Source organism: Chiloscyllium plagiosum, unplaced genomic scaffold (genome assembly GCF_037043375.1).
Source record: "Chiloscyllium plagiosum isolate Xiang-an unplaced genomic scaffold, Cpla_swu_hap1 HiC_scaffold_9, whole genome shotgun sequence".
NCBI classification, from domain to species: domain Eukaryota; kingdom Metazoa; phylum Chordata; class Chondrichthyes; order Orectolobiformes; family Hemiscylliidae; genus Chiloscyllium; species Chiloscyllium plagiosum.
In genome coordinates this window covers 101839211-101861289 of record NW_028270147.1, presented here as the reverse complement: position 1 = coordinate 101861289, position 22079 = coordinate 101839211, and the positions used below count along the sequence as shown (strand labels likewise).

The following is a 22079-nucleotide window of genomic DNA, read 5'->3' as shown; positions in this document are numbered from 1 at the left end:
CTCAACCATCACCACACTCTCCGTCCATCATCATGCACCTTCCCTTAAGCATCACCACACTCCCTCGAGCATCACCACACTCGCTCAACCATCACTGCGTGGGCTGCACGATGGCTCAGTGGTTAGCACTGCCGTCTCCCAGCGCTGGTGACCCAGGTTCGATTCCACTTTTGGATCACTGACTGTGTGGAGTTTGCACATTCTCCCTGTGTCTGCGTGGGATTCCTGCAGGTGCTCCACTTTCCCCCACCATCCAAAGATGTGCAGTTGCCCATGGTGTCCAGTGGTGTGTAGGCAAGATGAATTAGCCATGGGGAATGCAGGGATAGGATAGGTCTAGGTGGAATTGGGAGAGTGGGGGTATGCAGCAGGACCTGGGTGTCCTTGTACACCGTCACTGAAGGTAAGCATGCAGGTGCAGCAGGTGGTAAGGAAGGCAAATGGAATGCTGGCCTTCATTGCAAGAGGTTTCGAATACAGGAGCAGGGATGTGTTACTGTTATACAGGAAGAAAGTGAGGACTGCAGATGCTGGAGATCAGAGCTGAAAATGTGTTGCTGGAAAAGCGCAGCAGGTCAGGCAGCATCCAAGGAACAGGAGAATCGACATTTCGGGCATAAGCCCTTCTTCAGGAATGAGGAAAGTGTGTCCAGCAGGCTAAGATAAAAGGTAGGGAGGAGGGACTTGGGGAGGGGCGTTGGAGATGCGATAGGTGGAAGGAGGTCACGGTGAGGGTGATAGTCCGGAGTGGGGTGGGGCGGAGAGGTCAGGAAGAAGATTGCAGGTTAGGAAGGCGGTGCTGTGTTTGAGGGATTTGACTGAGACAAGGTGGGGGGGAGGGGAAATGAGGAAGCTGGAGAAGTCTGAATGTTATACAGTTATACAGACTGTTATACAGGGCCTTGGTGAGGCTACACCTAAAATATTGTATGCAGTTTTGGTCTCCTTTTCTGGGGGAAGATGCTCTTACTCTCTCTCAAGTGCAACAAAGGTTTACCAGGCTGATTCTGGGGATGGCAGGATGATGTGTGAGGAGAGATTGACTGGGTTAGGATTGTTTTCACTGGAGTTCAGACAAGTGAGAGGGGATCTCATAGAGACATAAAATTCTAACAGGACCAGACAGGGCAGGATGCAGGGAGGATATTGCCAATGGAGGGTGTGTCACAGTCACACAGTTCAGGGTAAACTATTCAGGAGGGGAATGAGGGGACATTTCTTCACCCAAAGCAGGGTGAGCCTGTTGAATTCATTATCACAGGAAGTAGTTGATGCCAAAACATTGAATGTTTTCAAAAGGTGGCTAGATATAGGACTTGGGGCAAATGGGATCAAAGTTTATGGGGAGAAAGCAGGATTAGGCTGTTGAGTTGGATGATCAGCCACGATCGCGATGAATGGCGGAGCAGGCTCAAAGGGCCGAATGGCCTCCTCCTGCTGTAATCTTCGATGTTTCTATGAATACTCTTCAGAGAGTCGGTTTGGACTCAAAGGGTCTGATTCCACAGTGTAGTGATTCTATTCTATGACTCTCTCTCCTTGGTCATTGGACTCTCCGTCTATCTTCAAGTCAATTACCAGCAACGGCATCATCCCCATGATCACCAACAGCAGCATCTCAATCATCACTGACACCAGCATCTCCATTATCATGAACATTGCCATCATCACATTCATCATCATCACCAGCACTATCCTCACCCCCACCTTCTTCAACACCCTCGCCACCATCTCTAGCATCATCATCACCACCATTTTCTTTGTCACCAACTCTCACACTCCATCATCTCTGACACCATTATCACTACCATCATATTATTTATTACCCTTGTGATGGACCAGGCCAGGCCCCCTCAAAACATTTCAAGAAGGTATCCCGGACCCTAAATTTTCTATTTGTTTTAAGCAGGGAGACAGTGGATATTCCAGGAGTGATGTCGCTGGTCAAAACCACTTGGTTTCAACACAACAGAATTTATTTACAGAATACCAAATGAAACGCAAACAAAAGAAAACAGACTACAGAATAACTTACCCTCTTCGAAAACCCAACAGACTATCCCAATTTAATGATGCTGTTCCAAATTCCTGCAGTAATCCCCATGAACACCCTTTGGCAAAAAAGGTAAAATCAACCACAGGGACTTAAGGAGAGAGAAATGGTAGAGACATTCAGCATGGAACACCATCTTTCAAGTAGCTGTTTCTTTGACCAGCAGACTCAAAACTGACTGCTTGCTAAAACCAAACTGGAGATTAGCTGAGCTGGGAGAACTGGCCCACTCCCCTTTCATTGTACAAGTGCTTGTTTAAAAACTGAAAAGCTTCTACAAGTAGATCAACCCAGATGTTTTGGAATCTGTGTGTTTACGACCCTCATCATCATCATCACCCTCAACACTGCCATCAACATCACCATAACCATCGTTACAATCAACAACATCAATGGCACCGTCCTCACCAACATTGCCAACCTCACCCTCATCACTATCATCAACATTGCCCAAGGACCCAAGCTGAATCTTAAAATTTCAATAAAGTCAATTACTTGAACTGGGAACTAACTGAAGTTGATTGGGTACATAAATAAACACGCAGCTGTAAACAATTGAAGAAATAGTTCAAAATGTTTCACTAAAACATATTCCATTGATAAACACAAATCAGCAAAAAAGACCCATCCACGGCATAGTCAGCAAGTTGAGGACAGTAATAAATTTAACACTGCTTTTAAGTTTGCTAAGGATTAAAAAAAGAGTTCTGCTCAGCTGACATTGGTTTCTGGAGCATTCTTCTTTCAGATGTCAAAACACTACATGGGTTTTCCAAATGTTCAGTTGATAGCAATTTTGCAAGCAGTCTTCTTGTTACCAAGACTTTAGCCTCAATTCTCTCGTAACTACAGTCACAGAACAAGTCACTGGATTTCTCAATGTTTCAGCCTGTGCCTCCCAGTGTCACAAAGGGCTTGTTAACAGGGTAACTCAGGACTTTTCATCCAGTCTGATTGCTTGGTGTTAAAAGAAAACAGCACCTCTGCTGGTAAGGATCTCTTCTCTCAAAATGAAACAGCATATACGGTCAGAGTCATAAGGCATGGAAACAGACCCTTCAGCCCAACTCATTCAAATTAACACAACCAAATTAAACTAATCCCACTTGTCTGCATTTGGCACATGTCCTTCTAAACCCTCTATTTATATACTTATCCAAATGCCTTTTAAATGTTGTAATTGTACCTACTCCCACCACCTTCATTCATACATGCACTACCCTCTGTGTGAAAATGTTCCCCTTCAGATCCCTTTTAAATCTTCCCCTTTCACCTTAAACCTATGCCCTCTAGTTTTGGAGAGTAAAAACAATGACTGCAGATGCTGGAAACCAGATTCTGGATTAGAGGTGCTGGAAAAGCACAGCAGTTCAGGCAGTATCTAAGGAGCAGTAAAATTGACGTTTCGGACAAAAGTCCTGATTGAAGGGCTTTTGCCTGAAACGTCAATTTTACTGCTCCTCAGATGCTGCCTGAACTGCTGTGCTTTTCCAGCACCACTAATCCAGCCTCTAGTTTTGGACTCCGCTACTGAGGGGAAAAAACCTTGGCTATTCATCATATCTATGCCCTTTATGATTTTATAAACCTCTGTAACAACATCCCTCAACCCCCTATACTTCAGTGGAAAAAGTCCCAACCTATCTAGCCTCTCCTTAAAAGTCAAGCCCTCCAGTCCCGGCAAAATCGTGGTAAATCTTCTCTGAAACCTCTCCAATTTAATAATATCTTTGCTATAGTAGAGTGATCAGAACTATACACTCTGAGTTGTCAAGCAATTCATCAAACACCCCAACAATTATGTCCCGGTGACAAAACCAAGGATGAAACAAGAATATCCTTAAACAAGTCACCAGTTCCAAGACTGTGCTATGTCCCATTGTAATACTGTACCAATGGATCGGAGCGAGGTTACACCATGTGATGAACAGGTCAGAGGTGTTCAGAGATAAAGCTGCGGGAGTCCCGGGCTCAGTTACTGAACGGAAGCTGGGATGAGTCAAGATTAGAGTGGTGCTGGAAAAGCACAGCAGGTCAGGAAGCATCCGAGGAGCAGGAGAATCGGCGTTTCGGGCAAAAGCCCTTAATCAGGAATGCTGGGACGAGCGAGTTCAGTTACTCACCTGTGTGAACAGTGTTTGAAATCAGCTGACTCTCGGCAGAGCCTTGCACTGTGTTTAACTTCACCGTGTACTCAGTTGCTGGCTGTAAGCCAGTCAGGGTGTACTCGGTTAGATACGATTCAATGACCACACTCTTGGCCAACCCTGAAATGCAAAAATACAAAAAGGACATAAGGGAAATCAGCAGGGAGCATTCATAAAACACAGAATAAAAATAAGTAAAATTAATAAAAGTGACTAACAATTCCAGGACCTTGTCATGAACAGACCCAGTTCACCCAGTTCGTTACACAGCCTACACCCAATCCGGTACACAGTCCCGTCACCCAGCTCAGTACATAGTCCCATCACCCAGCCCCTGTACACAGTCCCGTCACCCAGCTCAGTACACAGTGTCTTCACCCAGCTCAGTACACAGTCCCATCACCCAGCCCCTGTACACAGTCCCGTCACCCAGCTCAGTACATAGTCCCATCACCCAGCCCCTGTACACAGTCCCGTCACCCAGCTCAGTACATAGTCCCATCACCCAGCTCGGTACACAGTCCCTTCACCCAGCTGTGTACACAGTCCCTTCACCTAGCTGTGTACACAGTGCCTTCACCCAGCCCTGTACACAGTGCCTTCACCCAGCTCTGTACACAGTCCCTTCACCCAGTCCAGTACACAGTCTCATCACCCAGCTCTGTACACAGCCCCTTCACCCAGTCCAGTACACAGTCTCATCACCCAGCTCGGTACACAGTCCCATCACCCAGTCCAGTACACAGTCCCATCACCCAGCCCTGTACACAGTCTCATCACCCAGCTCTGTACACAGTCCCTTCACCCAGTCCAGTACACAGTCCCATCACCCAGCCCCTGTACACAGTCCCTTCACCCAGTCCAGTACACAGTCCCGTCACCCAGCTCAGTACACAGTGTCTTCACCCAGCTCAGTACACAGTCCCATCACCCAGACCCTGTACACAGTCCCTTCACCCAGCTCAGTACACAGTCCCATCACCCAGCCCCTGTACACAGTCCCGTCACCCAGCCCCTGTACACAGTCCCATCACCCAGCTCGGTACACAGTCCCTTCACCCAGCTCTGTACACAGTGCCTTCACCCAACTCTGTACACAGTCCCTTCACCCAGTCCAGTACACAGTCTCATCACCCAGCTCGGTACACAGTCCCATCACCCAGTCCTGTACACAGCGCCATCACCCAGCTGTGTACACAGCCCCTTCACCCAGCTCTTTACACAGCCCCATCACCCAGCTGTGTACACAGCCCCTTCACCCAGCCCTGTACACAGTCCCTTCACCCAGTCCTGTACACAGCCCCTTCACCCAGCTCTGTACACAGTCCCTTCACCCAGCCATGTACACAGTCCCTTCACCCAGCCATGTACACAGTCCCATCACCCAGCCCTGCACACAGTCCCTTCACCCAGCTCTGTACACAGTCCCTTCACCCAGCTCTGTACACAGTCCCTTCACCCAGCCCTTTACACAGCCCCATCACCAAGCTATGTACACAGTCCCATCACCCAGCCCTGTACACAGTCCCTTCATGCAGTCCAGTACACAGCCCCTTCACCCAGCTCAGTACACAGTCCCGTCACCCAGCTCTGTACACAGTGTCTTCACCCAGCTCTGTACACAGTGTCTTCACCCAGCTCTGTACACAGTCCCTTCACCCAGTCCAGTACACAGTCTCATCACCCAGCTCGGTACACAGTCCCATCACCCAGTCCAGTACACAGTCCCATCACCCAGCCCTGTACACAGTCCCATCACCCAGCTCGGTACACAGTCCCATCACCCAGCCCTGTACACAGTCCCATCACCCAGCTCGGTACACAGTCCCTTCACCCAGTCCAGTACACAGTCCCATCACCCAGCCCTGTACACAGTCCCATCACCCAGCTCGGTACACAGTCCCTTCACCCAGTCCAGTACACAGTCCCATCACCCAGCCCCTGTACACAGTCCCTTCACCCAGTCCAGTACACAGCCCCTTCACCCAGCCCTGTACACAGTCCCATCACCCAGCTCGGTACACAGTCCCTTCACCCAGCTCTGTACACAGTGCCTTCACCCAGCTCTGGACACAATCCCTTCACCCAGTCCAGTACACAGTCCCTTCACCCAGCCCCTGCACACAGTCCCTTCACCCAGTCCAGTACACCGTCCCATCACCCAGCTGTGTACACAGTCCCTTCACCCAGCTCTGTACACAGTCCCTTCACCCAGCTGTGTACACAGCCCCTTCACCCAGCCCTGTACACAGTTCCTTCACCCAGTCCTGTACACAGCCCCTTCACCCAACTCTGTACACAGTCCCTTCACCCAGCCCTGTACACAGTCCCATCACCCAGCCCTGCACACAGTCCCTTCATCCAGCTCTGTACACAGTCCCTTCACCCAGCCCTGTACACAGTCTCTTCACCCAGCTCTTTACACAGTCCCATCACCCAGCTGTGTACACAGCCCCTTCACCCAGCCCTGTACACAGTCCCTTCACCCAGTCCTGTACACAGCCCCTTCACCCAACTCTGTACACAGTCCCTTCACCCAGCTCTGTACACAGTCCCTTCACTCAGCTCTGTACACAGTCCCTTCACCCAGCCCTTTACACAGCCCCATCACCAAGCTATGTACACAGTCCCATCACCTAGCCCTGTACACAGTCCCTTCACCCAGCCCTGTACACAGTCCCTTCACCCAGCTCTGTACACAGTCCCTTTACCCAGCTCTGTACACAGTCCCTTCACGCAGTCCAGTACACAGTCCCTTCACTCAGCCCTTTACACAGTCCCTTCACCCAGCTCTGTACACAGTCCCTTCACCCAGCCCTGTACACAGTCCCTTCACCCAGCCCTGTACACAGCCCCTTCACCCAGCCCTTTACACAGCCCCTTCACCCAGCTCTGTACACAGTCCCTTCACCCAGCTCTGTACACAGTCCCTTCACCCAGCTCGGTACACAGTCCCTTCACCCAGCCATGTACACAGTCCCTTCACCCAGCCCTGTACACAGTCCCTTCACCCAGCTCTGTACACAGCCCCTTCACCCAGCCCTTTACACAGTCCCGTCACCCAGCCCTATACACAGTCCCTTCACCCAGCTCGGTACACAGTCCCTTCACCCAGCTCGGTACACAGTCCCTTCACCCAGCCATGTACACAGCCCCTTCACCCAGCCCTGTACACAGTCCCTTCACCCAGCTCTGTACACAGCCCCTTCACCCAGCCCTTTACACAGTCCCGTCACCCAGCCCTATACACAGTCCCTTCACCCAGCCCTATACACAGTCCCTTCACCCAGCCCTGTACACAGCCCCTTCACCCAGCCCTTTACACAGCCCCATCACCCAGCTGTATACACAACTCCTTCACCCAGCCCTGTACACAGCCCCTTCACCCAGCCCTTTACACAGCCCCATCACCCAGCTGTATACACAACTCCTTCACCCAGCCCTGTGCACAGTCCATTCACCCAGTCCAGTACACAGTCCCTTCACCCAGCTCTGTACACAGTCCCTTCACCCAGTCCAGTACACAGTCCTTTCACCCAGCTCTGTACACAGTCCCTTCACCCAGTCCAGTACACAGTCCCTTCACCCAGCCCTGTACACAGCCCCTTCACCCAGCCCTTTACACAGCCCCATCACCCAGCTGTATACACAACTCCTTCACCCAGCCCTGTGCACAGTCCATTCACCCAGTCCAGTACACAGTCCCTTCACCCAGCTCTGTACACAGTCCCTTCACCCAGTCCAGTACACAGTCCCTTCACCCAGCTCTGTACACTGTCCCTTCACCCAGTCCAGTACACAGTCCCTTCACCCAGCTCTGTACACAGTCCCTTCACCCAGTCCAGTACACAGTCCCTTCACCCAGCTCTGTACACAGTCCCTTCACCCAGCTCGGTACACAGTCCCTTCACCCAGCCATGTACACAGCCCCTTCACCCAGCCCTGTACACAGTCCCTTCACCCAGCTCTGTACACAGCCCCTTCACCCAGCCCTTTACACAGTCCCGTCACCCAGCCCTATACACAGTCCCTTCACCCAGCCCTATACACAGTCCCTTCACCCAGCCCTATACACAGTCCCTTCACCCAGCCCTGTACACAGCCCCTTCACCCAGCCCTTTACACAGCCCCATCACCCAGCTGTATACACAACTCCTTCACCCAGCCCTGTACACAGCCCCTTCACCCAGCCCTTTACACAGCCCCATCACCCAGCTGTATACACAACTCCTTCACCCAGCCCTGTGCACAGTCCATTCACCCAGTCCAGTACACAGTCCCTTCACCCAGCTCTGTACACAGTCCCTTCACCCAGCTCGGTACACAGTCCCTTCACCCAGCCATGTACACAGTCCCTTCACCCAGCCCTGTACACAGTCCCTTCACCCAGCTCTGTACACAGCCCCTTCACCCAGCCCTTTACACAGTCCCGTCACCCAGCCCTATACACAGTCCCTTCACCCAGCCCTATACACAGTCCCTTCACCCAGCCCTGTACACAGCCCCTTCACCCAGCCCTTTACACAGCCCCATCACCCAGCTGTATACACAACTCCTTCACCCAGCCCTGTACACAGCCCCTTCACCCAGCCCTTTACACAGCCCCATCACCCAGCTGTATACACAACTCCTTCACCCAGCCCTGTGCACAGTCCATTCACCCAGTCCAGTACACAGTCCCTTCACCCAGCTCTGTACACAGTCCCTTCACCCAGTCCAGTACACAGTCCCTTCACCCAGCTCTGTACACAGTCCCTTCACCCAGCTCGGTACACAGTCCCTTCACCCAGCCATGTACGCAGCCCCTTCACCCAGCCCTGTACACAGTCCCTTCACCCAGCTCTGTACACAGCCCCTTCACCCAGCCCTTTACACAGTCCTGTCACCCAGCCCTATACACAGTCCCTTCACCCAGCCCTATACACAGTCCCTTCACCCAGCCCTGTACACAGCCCCTTCACCCAGCCCTTTACACAGCCCCATCACCCAGCTGTATACACAACTCCTTCACCCAGCCCTGTACACAGCCCCTTCACCCAGCCCTTTACACAGCCCCATCACCCAGCTGTATACACAACTCCTTCACCCAGCCCTGTGCACAGTCCATTCACCCAGTCCAGTACACAGTCCCTTCACCCAGCTCTGTACACAGTCCCTTCACCCAGTCCAGTACACAGTCCCTTCACCCAGCCCTGTACACAGTCCCTTCGCCCAGCTCTTTACACAGTCCCTTCGCCAGTCTGGTGCACAAACTTCCAAGTATGGCCTCACTGAAGTTCTATACAGTTTCAAAAGGACATAGACAGGTTGGTGATATGGATGGTCAGAGTCAATAAGCTGTAGTGCTGGAAAAGGCAGAGCAGGCCTGGCAGCGTCTGAGGAGGAAGAGAGTCGACATTTTGGGCTTAACCCTTTTTCAGGACTGGGGAGCGGGAAGGGGGCTGAGAAATAAAAATGGGGGGGAGTGGAGGTTGGGGAATGACCAGGGGGTTGCAGTTCGAATGAGACTTGATGAGATACGCTGTGGAGGGAGAGGGAAAGGTTCTTCAGGATGGGCATTCTGGGACAAGGCTCTGTAGTATGCTAGTAATATAGTGAGGCCTGCAGTATGCTGGTGATATAGTGAGGCCTGCAGTATGGTGGTGATATAGTGAGGCCTGCAGATGCTGGTGATATAGTGAGGCCTGCAGTATGCTGGTGATATAGTGAGGCCTGCAGATGCAGGTGATATAGTGAGGCCTGCAGTATGCTGGTGATATAGTGAGGCCTGCAGTATGCTGGTGATATAGTGAGGCCTGCAGATGCTGGTGATATAGTGAGGCCTGCAGATGCAGGTGATATAGTGAGGCCTGCAGTATGGTGGTGATATAGTGAGGCCTGCAGTATGCTGGTGATATAGTGAGGCCTGCAGATGCTGGTGATATAGTGAGGCCTGCAGTATGCTGGTGATATAGTGAGGCCTGCAGATGCTGGTGATATAGTGAGGCCTGCAGATGCTGTTGATATAGTGTGGCCTGCAGTATGGTGGTGATATAGTGAGGCCTGCAGTATGGTGGTGATATAGTGAGGCCTGCAGTATGCTGGTGATATAGTGAGGCCTGCAGATGTTGGCGATATAGTGAGGCCTGCAGTATGGTGGTGATATAGTGAGGCCTGCAGATGCTGGTGATATAGTGAGGCCTGCAGATGCTGGCGATATAGTGAGGCCTGCAGATGCTGGTGATATAGTGAGGCCTGCAGTATGGTGGTGATATAGTGAGGCCTGCAGATGCTGGTGATATAGTGAGGCCTGCAGATGCTGGTGATATAGTGAGGCCTGCAGATGCTGGCGATATAGTGAGGCCTGCAGATGCTGGTGATGTCAGAGTCGATAAAATGTGGCGCTGGAGAAAGGGTGGTCAGCTGACTGTTGAAATCTAAATAGAGAAATGTGAAGTAATCCATTTTGGTAGGAAGAGCATGGAGAGATAACATGAAACAGAATTCCAAAGGGGGTTCAGGACTAGTGGGAACTGGGAATATTGGTGCCCAATTTACTGAAAGTGACCGAGCATATGGAGGGTAGCGACTAACACTCCGTGGATATCATTTTGATAAAGGGAGGCACAGAGTACAAAAGTAGAGATGCTGAACGGTCATAAACACTGGCTTGGTCTCAGAATCTGATGGGATTGAGCCCTGCCCACCTCGTCAGCCTTAAAGAATGTGTCTAATGACTATCCTGTCTCTGGGTGAAACAGGCAGCGGGGATGCTGATCAGGCTGCCAGATGTCGGATGGCTGGGGAGGAGAGTTGGGCGCTCTCCAATGCTGACAGTGAACCGGGGGAGTGGGGGTGGGGGTGGGGGCTGGTGGGGGGGAGGGGTTTACATTCTGGGCTTGTATTCCTCCAAATGAGTGGGGGTCTGGAACCACGCCCCAGAATCTGGCTCAGCTCAGCCCAGCAGACCTGGCACTATCTGTGGGGAGAAATCAGAGTCAACATTTTGGATCAAAGAGCAAAGAAAAGTTACAGCCCAGGTACAGGCCCTTCGGCCCTCCAAGACTGAGCTGATCCAAATCTATTGTCTAAACCTGTCGGCCAGTTCCTAAGCACCTGTATCCCTCTGCTCCCCACCTACTCATGCATCTCTCCAGATGCATCTTAAATGAATCTACCGTGCCTGCCTCTTCCATCTCTGCTGGCAGCGTGTTCCAGGCACCTACCACCCTCTGTGTAAAGTACTTGCCGCATGTATCCCCCTTAAATGTGGGTGGCATAGTGGCTCAGTGGTCAGCACTGCTGCCTCACAGCGCCAGAGACCCGGGTTCAATTCCCGCCTCAGGCGACTGTCTGTGTGGAGTTTGCACATTCTCCCCGTGTCTGCGTGGGTTTCCTCCGGGTGCTCCGGTTTCCTCCCACAGTCCAAAAGTGTGCAGGTCAGGTGAATTGGCCATGCTAAATTGCCTGTAGTGTTAGGTGAAGGGGTAAATATAGGGGAATGGGTCTGGTGGGTTGCTCTTCGGAGGGTCGGTGTGGACTTGTTGTTCCACACTGTAAGTTATCTATCTAAACCTTAAAAGTGTGACCTCTCGTTATTGAATCCCTCACTCTGGAAAAAGCTTGTCTCTACCTATCCTGTCCATACCCTTCATGATTTTGTAAACCTCAATCAGGACCCCCTCAATCTCCTTTTTCCTAATGAAAACAAACCTAACCGACTCAACCTCTCTTCATAACTAGCACCTTCCATACCAGGCAACATCCTCGTAAACCTTCTCTACACTCTCTCCAAAGTGTCCACATCCTTTCGGTAATGTGGCGACCAAAACAGTATTCTAAATGTGATCGAACCAATATCGTGTACAATTTTCATGCCAGCTCTTATACTCAATACCCCGTCCGATGAAGGCAAGCATACCATATGCCTTCTTGACCACTCTATCCACCAGTGCAGCAACCTTCAGGGTACAATGGACCTGAACTCCCAGATCGTTCTGCCCATCAACTTTTCCCAAGGCTTTTCTGTTTACTGTATAATTCGCTCTAGAATTAGACTTCCCAACATTCATCACCTCACATTTGCCTGGATTGAACTCCAGCTGCCACTTCTCCGCCCAACTCTCCAGTCTATCTATATTCTCCTATGTTCTTTGACAGTCGCCTAGGCTTTCTGCTACTCCACCAATCTTCATGTCATCTGCCCCTCCTCAGAAGTTGCTCAACCCAATACGTTAACTCGGACTTCTCTCTGTCGATGCTGCTAGCCTTGCTGGGCGTTTCCAGCAATTTCTGTTTTTGCTTCTGATCCACAATTACTTTTTGATTTTAATTTTTACCCAGAATCTGGGTCTTGGCCTTCTCACCTGCAGCTTTGCTGGGAAGGTAGGAGTAAAATCTCACTGCACTCATGCTTGCCCTCATCTCCAGACCATGATCATCAATGAAGGGTGAGGGTAATAGCTGTGAGCAACCATCTACTTGCCTGCAGGAAGGGGCTTGGCTAACAATAATTAGCTAGATGGAACTGCAGGAGGGGATTTGGTGCTGGGCTGATCCCAATTCCCTCCAAGGTACCTCAGAGGCTGGAATATCAAGATTTTCCTTTTCTCCCGTCCCGTCTCAAAAGGTGCCTCCAAAGAGGTGATGTGAATAGGTCATGAGGTTGGTTTTGAAAAAGCATCATACTTCTGAACAAAGTGTGGACTTGAGAAAGTGTGCACAAGAGAGCACAAGAATAGCTCCAGGGGTGAGGAACTTAGTTTCAAACCATAGATTGGAAAAGCCGGAACTGTTGTGCTGGCAAAAGAGAAGGCCAAGACAGGATATAGTTGAACAACCACGTTTTCAAAAAAAAAGTTATTTCATTGGCATGTTGCTGGCTTTACCGGCATTTATTGCCCTTGAGAAGGTGGTGGGGAAGCTGCCTTCTTGAATCACTGGTGTTCATGTGCTGTAGGTAGACCCACAACGTCCTTGGGGAGTGAATTCCAAGATATTGTCCCTGCGACAGTGAAGGAATAGTGACATATTTCCAAATCAGGATGGTGAGTGACTTGAAGGAGGACCTGCAGGTGGTGGTGTTCCCATGTAGCTGCAGTATTACTCCTTCTGCTTGGAAGACGCAGTCTAAAGATCCTGGATGAATTTCGGAAGTGCATCTTGTAGATAGTACACACTGCTGCTACTGAACGTCAGTGGTGGAGGGAGTGGATGCTTGTGGATGTGATGTCAATCGAGTGGACTGCTTTGTCCTGAATAATGTCAAGCTTCTTGAGTATTGTTGGAGCTGTACACATCCAAGCAAGTGAGCAGTATCCTGTCACAGTCATGACTTGTGCCTTGTAGATGGTGGACACACTTTGGTGAATTAGGAAATGAATTACTTGCTAAAGTATTCCTCGTCTCTGACCTGCTTTTGTAGCCACTCTATTACAGTACATGTCGAGTCCAGTTGAGCTTCTGGTTGATGTTAACCCCATGGATATTGATAATGGGGTATCGCCATTAAATGTCTAGGGGTGCTGGTTAGATTCTCTCTTGTTGGAGATAATCATTGCCAGGCACTTGTGTAAGATTGAATGTTATTACAACATCATAAGATGTCTGGATATGGGAGGCATGGAAAGATCATTCCCGTTGGTGAAAAGACCAAAAAAGAGAGTACACAGATTTAAAGTAACTGGTGACTTTCAGAGAACTGTTTCATTTCAGATGCAGTTCAGGTCTGTAATGCAGTGTTTTGGAGACTGGTGGAAGCAGGGTCAATCGAGATTTTCAAAGGAGTTGAATCTTTACCTGAAAAGATATTGGAGGTCACGGGAAAAGGAAGGTGGTGGGATGTGTGAATAGGAGGTATCAGCAATAGATGTGATGGACTCCTGTAAATAAACTGCAATTAATTTAATCAGTTTGGCGTATGCCCATCCCTCAATGTGCACAGTCATGCATATCTGCACAGCAACTATACGCAGGCACCACATATAGTGTGTAGCAAGACAAACAACACCATGTGGAGTGTGCATTAACCGTTACAATCAGTGACCCAATACTCCAAACACTGCACACCTACACACAGGGTTAGGGAGAAAGTAATGCTGCTTTTATTCTTTAAAAGTGAAAGTAAAGCTTCCTCTACTCTTTAAAAGTGACAGTAAGGCTCACACTTCACTTTGCCCATCAAACACTCCCAGGACAGGGACAGCATGGGGTTATATACAGAGTAAAGCTCCCTCTACACTGTCCCATCAAACACTCCCAGGACAGGGACAGCATGGGGTTATATACAGAGTAAAGCTCCCTCTACACTGTCCCATCAAACACTCCCAGGACAGGGACAGCATGGGGTTATATACAGAGTAAAGCTCTCTCTACACTATCCCATCAAACACTCCCAGGACAGGGGCAGCACGGGGTTAGATACAGAGTAAAGCTCTCTCTACACTGTCCCCATTAAACACCCTCAAGACAAGGGCAGCTTGGGGTTAGATACAGAGGAAAGCTCCCTTTACACAGTGCCCATTAAGCACTCCCAGGACAGGGTAATGGAGGGTCAGACACAGACTAAAGTTGCCTCTAATCTTTTAAAGTGAAAGTAAAGCTATCTCTACACTAGCCAATGAAGCATTCCAAGGGCAGGGACAGCACAGACTTAAATACAGAGAAAAACACTCCATACACTGTCCCCCATCAAAAACGCCCAGGAAAGGGATTGCACGGGTTTGATACATAAAAGTGAATGTAAAGCTACCTCTACTCTTTTAAAGTGAAAGTAAGGCTCACACTTCACTTTGAGGAGAAAGTGAGGTCTGCAGATGCTGGAGATCAGAGCTGGAAATGTGTTGCTGGAAAAGCGCAGCAGGTCAGGCAGCATCCAGGGAACAGGAGAATCGACGTTTCGGGCATAAGCCCTTCTTCAGGAATGGGGAAAGTTTGTCCAGCAGGCTAAGATAAAAGGTAGGGAGGAGGGACTTGGGGGAGGGGCGTCGGAAATGTGATAGGTGGAAAGAGGTCAAGGTGAGGGTGATAGGTCAGACTGGGGTGGGGGCGGAGAGGTCGGGAAGAAGATCTCAGGTTAGGAAGGCGGTGCTGAATTTGATGGATTTGACTGAGACAGGGTGGGGGGAGGGGAAATGAGGAAACTGGTGAAATCCGAGTTCATCCCTTGTGGTTGGAGGGTTCCTAGCCGGAAGATGAGGCGTTCTTCCTCCAACCGTCGTTTTGTTGTGGTCTGACGATGGAGGAGTCCAAAGACCTGCATATCCTTGGTGGAGTGGGAGGGGGAATTGAAATGTTGAGCTACAGGGTGGTTGGGTTGGTTGGTCCGGGTGTCCCAGAGGTGTTCTCTGAAACGCTCCGCAAATAGCCGGCCTGTCTCCCCAATATAGAGGAGGCCACATCGGGTGCAGAGGATGCAATAGATGATATGTGTGGAGGTGCAGGTGAATCTGTGACGGATATGGAAGTTTCCTTTGGGGCCTTGGAGGGAGGTGAGGGGGGAGGTGTGGGCGCAAGTCTTGCACCTCCTGCGGTTGCAGGGGAAGGTGCCGGGAGTGGAGGTTGGGTTGGTGGGGGGTGTGGATCTGACGAGGGAGTCACGGAGGGAGTGGTCTTTACGGAATGCTGATAGGGGAGGGGAGGGAAATATATCCTTGGTGGTGGGGTCCGTTTGGAGGTAGCGGAAATGACGGCGGATGATGCGCTGTACATGGAGATTGGTGGGGTGGTAGGTGAGGACCAGTGGGGTTCTGTCCTGGTGGCGGTTGGAGGGGCGGGGTTCAAGGGCGGAGGAGCGGGAAGTGGAAGAGATGCGGTGGAGGGCATCGTCGACCACGTCGGGTGGGAAATTGCGGTCCTTGAAGAAGGAGGCCATCTGGGTCGTGCGTTTTTGGAACTGGTCCTCCTGGGAGCAGATGCGGTGGAGTCGAAGGAATTGAGAGAATGGGATGGTGTTTTTACAGGGGGCAGGATGGGAGGAGGTGTAGTCCAGGTACAATCCATCTTCCGCAACTACACTGGCCCCACCCCCCGCCTTTTCCTCCGCTACATCGATGACTGTATCGGCGCCGCCTTGTGCTCCCACGAGGAAGTTGAACAGTTCATCCACTTCACCAACACCTTCCACCCCAACCTCAAATTCACCTGGACAGTCTCAGATTCCTCCCTCCCCTTCCTCGACCTTTCTATTTCTATCTCAGGCGACCGAATCAACACGGACATCGACTACAAACCGACCGACTCCCACAGCTACCTGGACTACACCTCCTCCCATCCTGCCCCCTGTAAAAACGCCATCCCATTCTCCCAATTCCTTCGACTCCGCCGCATCTGCTCCCAGGAGGACCAGTTCCAAAAACGCACGACCCAGATGGCCTCCTTCTTCAAGGACCGCAATTTCCCACCCGACGTGGTCGACGATGCCCTCCACCGCATCTCTTCCACTTCCCGCTCCTCCGCCCTTGAGCCCCGCCCCTCCAACCGCCACCAGGACAGAACCCCACTGGTCCTCACCTACCACCCCACCAATCTCCATGTACAGCGCATCATCCGCCGTCATTTCCGCCACCTCCAAACGGACCCCACCACCAAGGATATATTTCCCTCCCCTCCCCTATCAGCATTCCGTAAAGACCACTCCCTCCGTGACTCCCTCGTCAGATCCACACCCACCACGAACCCAACCTCCACTCCCGGCACCTTCCCCTGCAACCGCAGGAGGTGCAAGACTTGCGCCCACACCTCCCCCCTCACCTCCCTCCAAGGCCCCAAAGGAAACTTCCATACCGCCACAGATTCGCCTGCACCTCCACACATATCATCTATTGCATCCTCTGCACCCGATGTGGCCTCCTCTATATTGGGGAGACAGGCCGGCTACTTGCGGAGCGTTTCAGAGAACACCTCTGGGACACCCGGACCAACCAACTCAACCACCCTGTAGCTCAACATTTCAACTCCCCCTCCCACTCCACCAAGGATATGCAGGTCTTTGGACTCCTCCATCGTCAGACCACAACAAAACGACGGTTGGAGGAAGAACGCCTCATCTTCCGGCTAGGAACCCTCCAACCACAAGGGATGAACTCGGATTTCACCAGTTTCCTCATTTCCCCTCCCCCCACCCTGTCTCAGTCAAATCCATCAAATTCAGCACCGCCTTCCTAACCTGAGATCTTCTTCCCGACCTCTCCGCCCCCACCCCAGTCTGACCTATCACCCTCACCTTGACCTCTTTCCACCTTTCACATTTCCGACGCCCCTCCCCCAAGTCCCTCCTCCCTACCTTTTATCTTAGCCTGCTGGACAAACTTTCCCCATTCCTGAAGAAGGGCTTATGCCCGAAACGTCGATTCTCCTGTTCCCTGGATGCTGCCTGACCTGCTGCGCTTTTCCAGCAACACATTTCCAGCTCACACTTCACTTTGACCATCAAACACTCCCAGGACAGGGACAGCATGGGGCAGAGATACAGAGTAAAACTCACTCTGCACTGTACCCATTCAAATACTCTCAGCACAAGGTTAGGTACTAAGTAAAGCTTCCTGATTCACTTTCCAACCCTGTTTTGTGGGAACAATCAGTCTCTGTGAGTGAGATAAGTCAGGCAGAATGAGTACAATCAATCTGTGGCTAACAGGACAGATATCCACATGGCTCACCCTGCAGGACAGCCGCTGGCTGGTACAGCATTCGGTAATAATCGAAGGCAGCCACAGGCCTGCTCCACACCACTGTCACCGAGTCCTCGGAAACATTAGTGAACGATATATCCTGAGGCGGATCCAAGGCTGCAGGAGGATGGAAATATTAGGAAATATTAGGAAAACCATTCAGTAAAAACAACAGATCAGAAAGATAGGAGAGTGAGACAGGGGTCAGAGTGTCTCAGAAACAGGATGGACAGAGAGGGATTAGAGTGTCCCTCAGTTAGGGGACAGTGAGAGAGGGATTAGAGTATGTCAGATACAGGAATGAGAGAGGGATTAGAGTGTCCCTCAGTTAGGGCAGGGTGAGAGAGGGATTAGAGTATGTCAGATACAGGAATGAGAGAAGGATTAGTGTTCTCAGATACAGGAGGAGAGCGAGTGAGGGATTAGAGTACTGTATCTCGGGTTGATTAGAGTGAAGTATAGATTGCAAACTCTCACCTACCTGTAGTGAAGGATCCCAGCACTGGCTTTGCAGTGACAGTCCCCTGCACAGCGAGCAATGTGATGAGATAGTCTACGCCAGGCTGGAGGTTGTAGAGGGTTGTATGGGTCTCATTGCCATTTACTGTCAATTGTTTTGTCTCTCCATGAGAGCGGGGATTATAATTTAGGATAAAGATGTCAGTGGGAGAAGTTGGCTGCTGCCAGGACACGTTGACAGAGTTCTCCGTGATGTCAGAGAACAGTAACTCCTGCACCGGGTAGTAACCTAAATGTCACAGAAAACAATCAGTTAGCACCTCACATGACAGCTCTTTCCGGATAAACCCACAGCTGAATAGTGGGAGGCATTCAAAAAGATAGAAGGGAAAGTACACAGTCCCTTTCAGTGGAAATGTAGGACCAGTAAGCCCAGAGAAGCCTGGTTGTCTTCAGGATTGGATACACACAAAAAGAGAAACTTATAACAGGTACAAAGGGAGCAAAACAGTGGAGGCCCTAGAAGACGATGGTAAGTGCACGGGTGAACACGAGAAAGCAATTAGGAGAGTAAAGAGGGCCATTAGAAAACACTGACAGGTAAAGTTAGATAGAATCCTCAGATACTCTACAGCTATATCAGGGCAAAAAAAAGAGTCAGGGCCAGTAAAAGCCCATTTGGGAGTACGTGGCAGTCTGTGCATGAAGCCAGATCCATTGGTAGAGTGTTACATGAACACTTCACAAGTATCTTCACTCAGCAGAAGGGGATTGCAAGTACAACGTTCCAGGAAACAGACTGTGGAGCTTTTGAGCAGATTGACATCGGTAGTGAGAAGGTGCTGGGGGGGGGGGGGGTGGGTTAGCAGATTTAAAATTGAATAACTACCCAGGTCTATATAGGTTTTATCCTAGGTTGCTGTGGGGCACAAGGGTGGAAATTATAGGGCCCTGAACCAAAATGTTTTTTAATTGTCTGTGGTCACAGGGGGAGGTGCCAGAGGACTGGAGAACAGCTAGTGTGGCTCCACTTGACAGGAAGGTAGAGGTAGATAGGCCAGATTAAATTAGATTGCTTACAGTGTGGAAACAGGCCCTTTGGCCCAACAAGTCCACACCGACCCTCCAAAGCGCAACCCACCCAGACCCATTCTCCGACATTTACCCCTTCACCTAACACTATGGACAATTTAGCATGGCCAATTCACCTGACCTGCACATCTTTGGACTGTGGGAGGAAACCGGAGCACCCGGAGGAAACCCATGCAGACACGGGGAGAACGTCCATCTCCACACAGTCAGTCGCCTGAGGCGGGAACTGAACCTGGGTCTCTGGCGCTGTGAGGCAGCAGTGCTAACCACTGTGCCACCGTGCCAGTGAGTCTCATATCTACACTATTATTGGAAAAAATAGTGAAGGAGAAAATTAATCTCCATTTAAGAGAGGCAAGATTTGATCAGGGATAGTCAGAATGACTTTGTCAGGAGAAGGTCACGTCTAACAAAGCTGGTGGAGTTTTTCAAGGAGGTGTTTGGATGAGGGTTGGGCAGTTGATGGTATGGATTTCACCAAGATCTTTGACAAGGTTCTACTTGGGAAACACGGAATCCAGAGTAACTTTGCAAGTTGGATCCAAAATTATTGCGGTGACAGGAGACAGAGGGGAGAGGTAGAAGGCTGTCTGTGTGACTGGAGCCTTGGTATGGAGTAGTGTGTGTACCACAGGGTACACGGGCTACTGGGTCCCTTATTGTTTGTGTTATTCATAAATGATGTAGGTGAGAACGTGGGAGAGGCATGATAAGTAAAATTTGCAAATGACACAAAACTTAGCTGGGTGGTTGTCAGTGAGGAGGAAGGGGGGCACTGTGGCTCAGTGGTTAGCACTGCTGCCTCACAGCGCCAGGGACCCGGGTTCAATTCTGGCATCGAGCGACTGTCTGTGTGGAGTTTGTACATTCTCCCTGCGAGTGTGTGGGTTTCCTACGGGTGCTCTGGTTTCCTCTCACAATCCAAAGAAATGTGCAGGTTAGGTGAATTGGACATGCTAAATTGTCCCTAGTGTTCAGGGATGTTAAATTAGGTTCCCTACAGTGTGGAAACAGGCCCTTTGGCCCAACAGGTCCACACCAATCTGCCACCCACCCAGACCTGTTCCCCTCTATTTACCCCTTCACCTAACACTATGGGCAATTTAGCATGGCCAATTCACCTGATCTGCACATCTTTGGACTGTGGGAGGAAACCGGAGCACCCGGAGGAAACCCACGCAGACACGGGGAGAATGTGCAAACTCCACACAGACAGTCGCCTGAGGTGAGAATTGAAACCGGGTCTCTGGTGCTGTGAGGCAGCAGTGCTAACCACTGTGCCACCGTGCCGCCCACAGGCATTAGTCAGGGTAAATATAAGGTAGGGGAATGTGTCTAGGTGGGTTACTCTTCAGAGGGTCGGTGTGGACTCGGTGGGCCGAAGGGCCTGTTTCTACACTGTAGGGATTCTATGAGAGTGTTAAGTTACAAGAGGATATAAAAGATTGGCCAGATGGACAGAGAAGTATCAGATGGAATTTAACCCTGATAAATGTGAGGCAATGCACTGTAAAAGAAGGAACAAGACTAGGGACTACTCAATGATTGGCAGGAATAGGGATGCTTGTCCACAGATCTCTGAAGGTGGCAAGACAGGTTAATAGGGCAATTAAGGCACACTGGACACTTGCTTTATCAGTGAGGGTACAGAGCAGGCAGGTTACATTGGAACTGTACAGGATTTTAGCTAGGTCATAGCTGGAGTGCTGTGTGCTGTTCTGGTCACCACAATATTCAGAAGGCTGGATGGTGTGTAGAGGAGATTCATTGCCTGGGATGAAGCATTTTAGTGAAGAAGAGAGTTCGAGTTGTTTTCTTTGGAGCAGAGAAGATTGAGGGAGACTTGATGGAGGTGTGTACAGTTGAGGAACATGGACAGGGTGGACAGAACACAGCTTTTCCCCTTAATTAAGGAGTCAATAATAAGGGAAAATCATTTTGTGGTGAACGGCAGGAGGATTTGAGGAAAATCTTTCTCACCAGATGTTGGTGGGGTTTGGAAAGCACTGCCCAGGAAGATAGTCGAGGTGGGAAACATTAGAACCTTTAAAAAGTACTTGAATGAGCATGGGAAATGCCAAACATTCAAGGCTATGGGCATAATGCAGGAAAGTGAGACTAATATAGATTTAGAGGAGTTATGTTAGTGCATACACATTTGCTTGAAGAACTTCATCTGAACCAGATGACCCTGTGATTGGACAAGAGCAGTTCAGAGGCAAGAAATCCAACAGTGACTAACTCACTTTGTGACTCCCATCTTTGCACTCTGTCACTGATTTTCCCCATCACCCGCTTGGTCACTCTCCCCTGGCACTCACCGGTCATGCCCTCGATGATGGACGGATCACTCTGCTGCCAGCCTCGCACTGCCACAATAGACAGGTTGTACTTTGTGTGGGGCTCCAGGTTGTTGAGGGTCACCGAGGTACTGCCCTTTGGAATGGTCACCTGTGAACTGACACCATTGGCTGTGCTGTAGTTGACCTGGTAGTGATCGACAGGGCCTCGAATCTGTGTCCACATGAGGGAGATGCTGTGATTGGATGAGGCTATCACAGTGAAGCCAAGAGGACGGTCCAGATCTACAGGGAGAGGGGCGACATAAGGCCACTGAGAAATTAAATCCCAAGACTCACCATTCAAACCCTGGAGGATCGTCACTCAATCCCAGGGGTT

General features: G+C 50.4%; 1 protein-coding gene across 3 annotated transcripts in view; it reads right to left on the bottom strand.

Moving 5' to 3' along the window:
* Window positions 1-22079, bottom strand: part of tnr (tenascin R (restrictin, janusin)) — a 156090-nt gene that overhangs the window by 46897 nt on the left and 87114 nt on the right. For all 3 annotated transcript variants that reach the window (XM_043700044.2, XM_087990943.1, XM_043700043.2), the window contains 4 exons: window positions 21722-21985; window positions 18331-18597; window positions 17838-17966; window positions 4177-4320 (listed from right to left, as the gene is read on the bottom strand). In XM_043700044.2, coding sequence (XP_043555979.2) covers window positions 4177-4320; window positions 17838-17966; window positions 18331-18597; window positions 21722-21985 — 804 coding nt within the window. The remainder of the gene's footprint in view (window positions 1-4176; window positions 4321-17837; window positions 17967-18330; window positions 18598-21721; window positions 21986-22079) is intronic.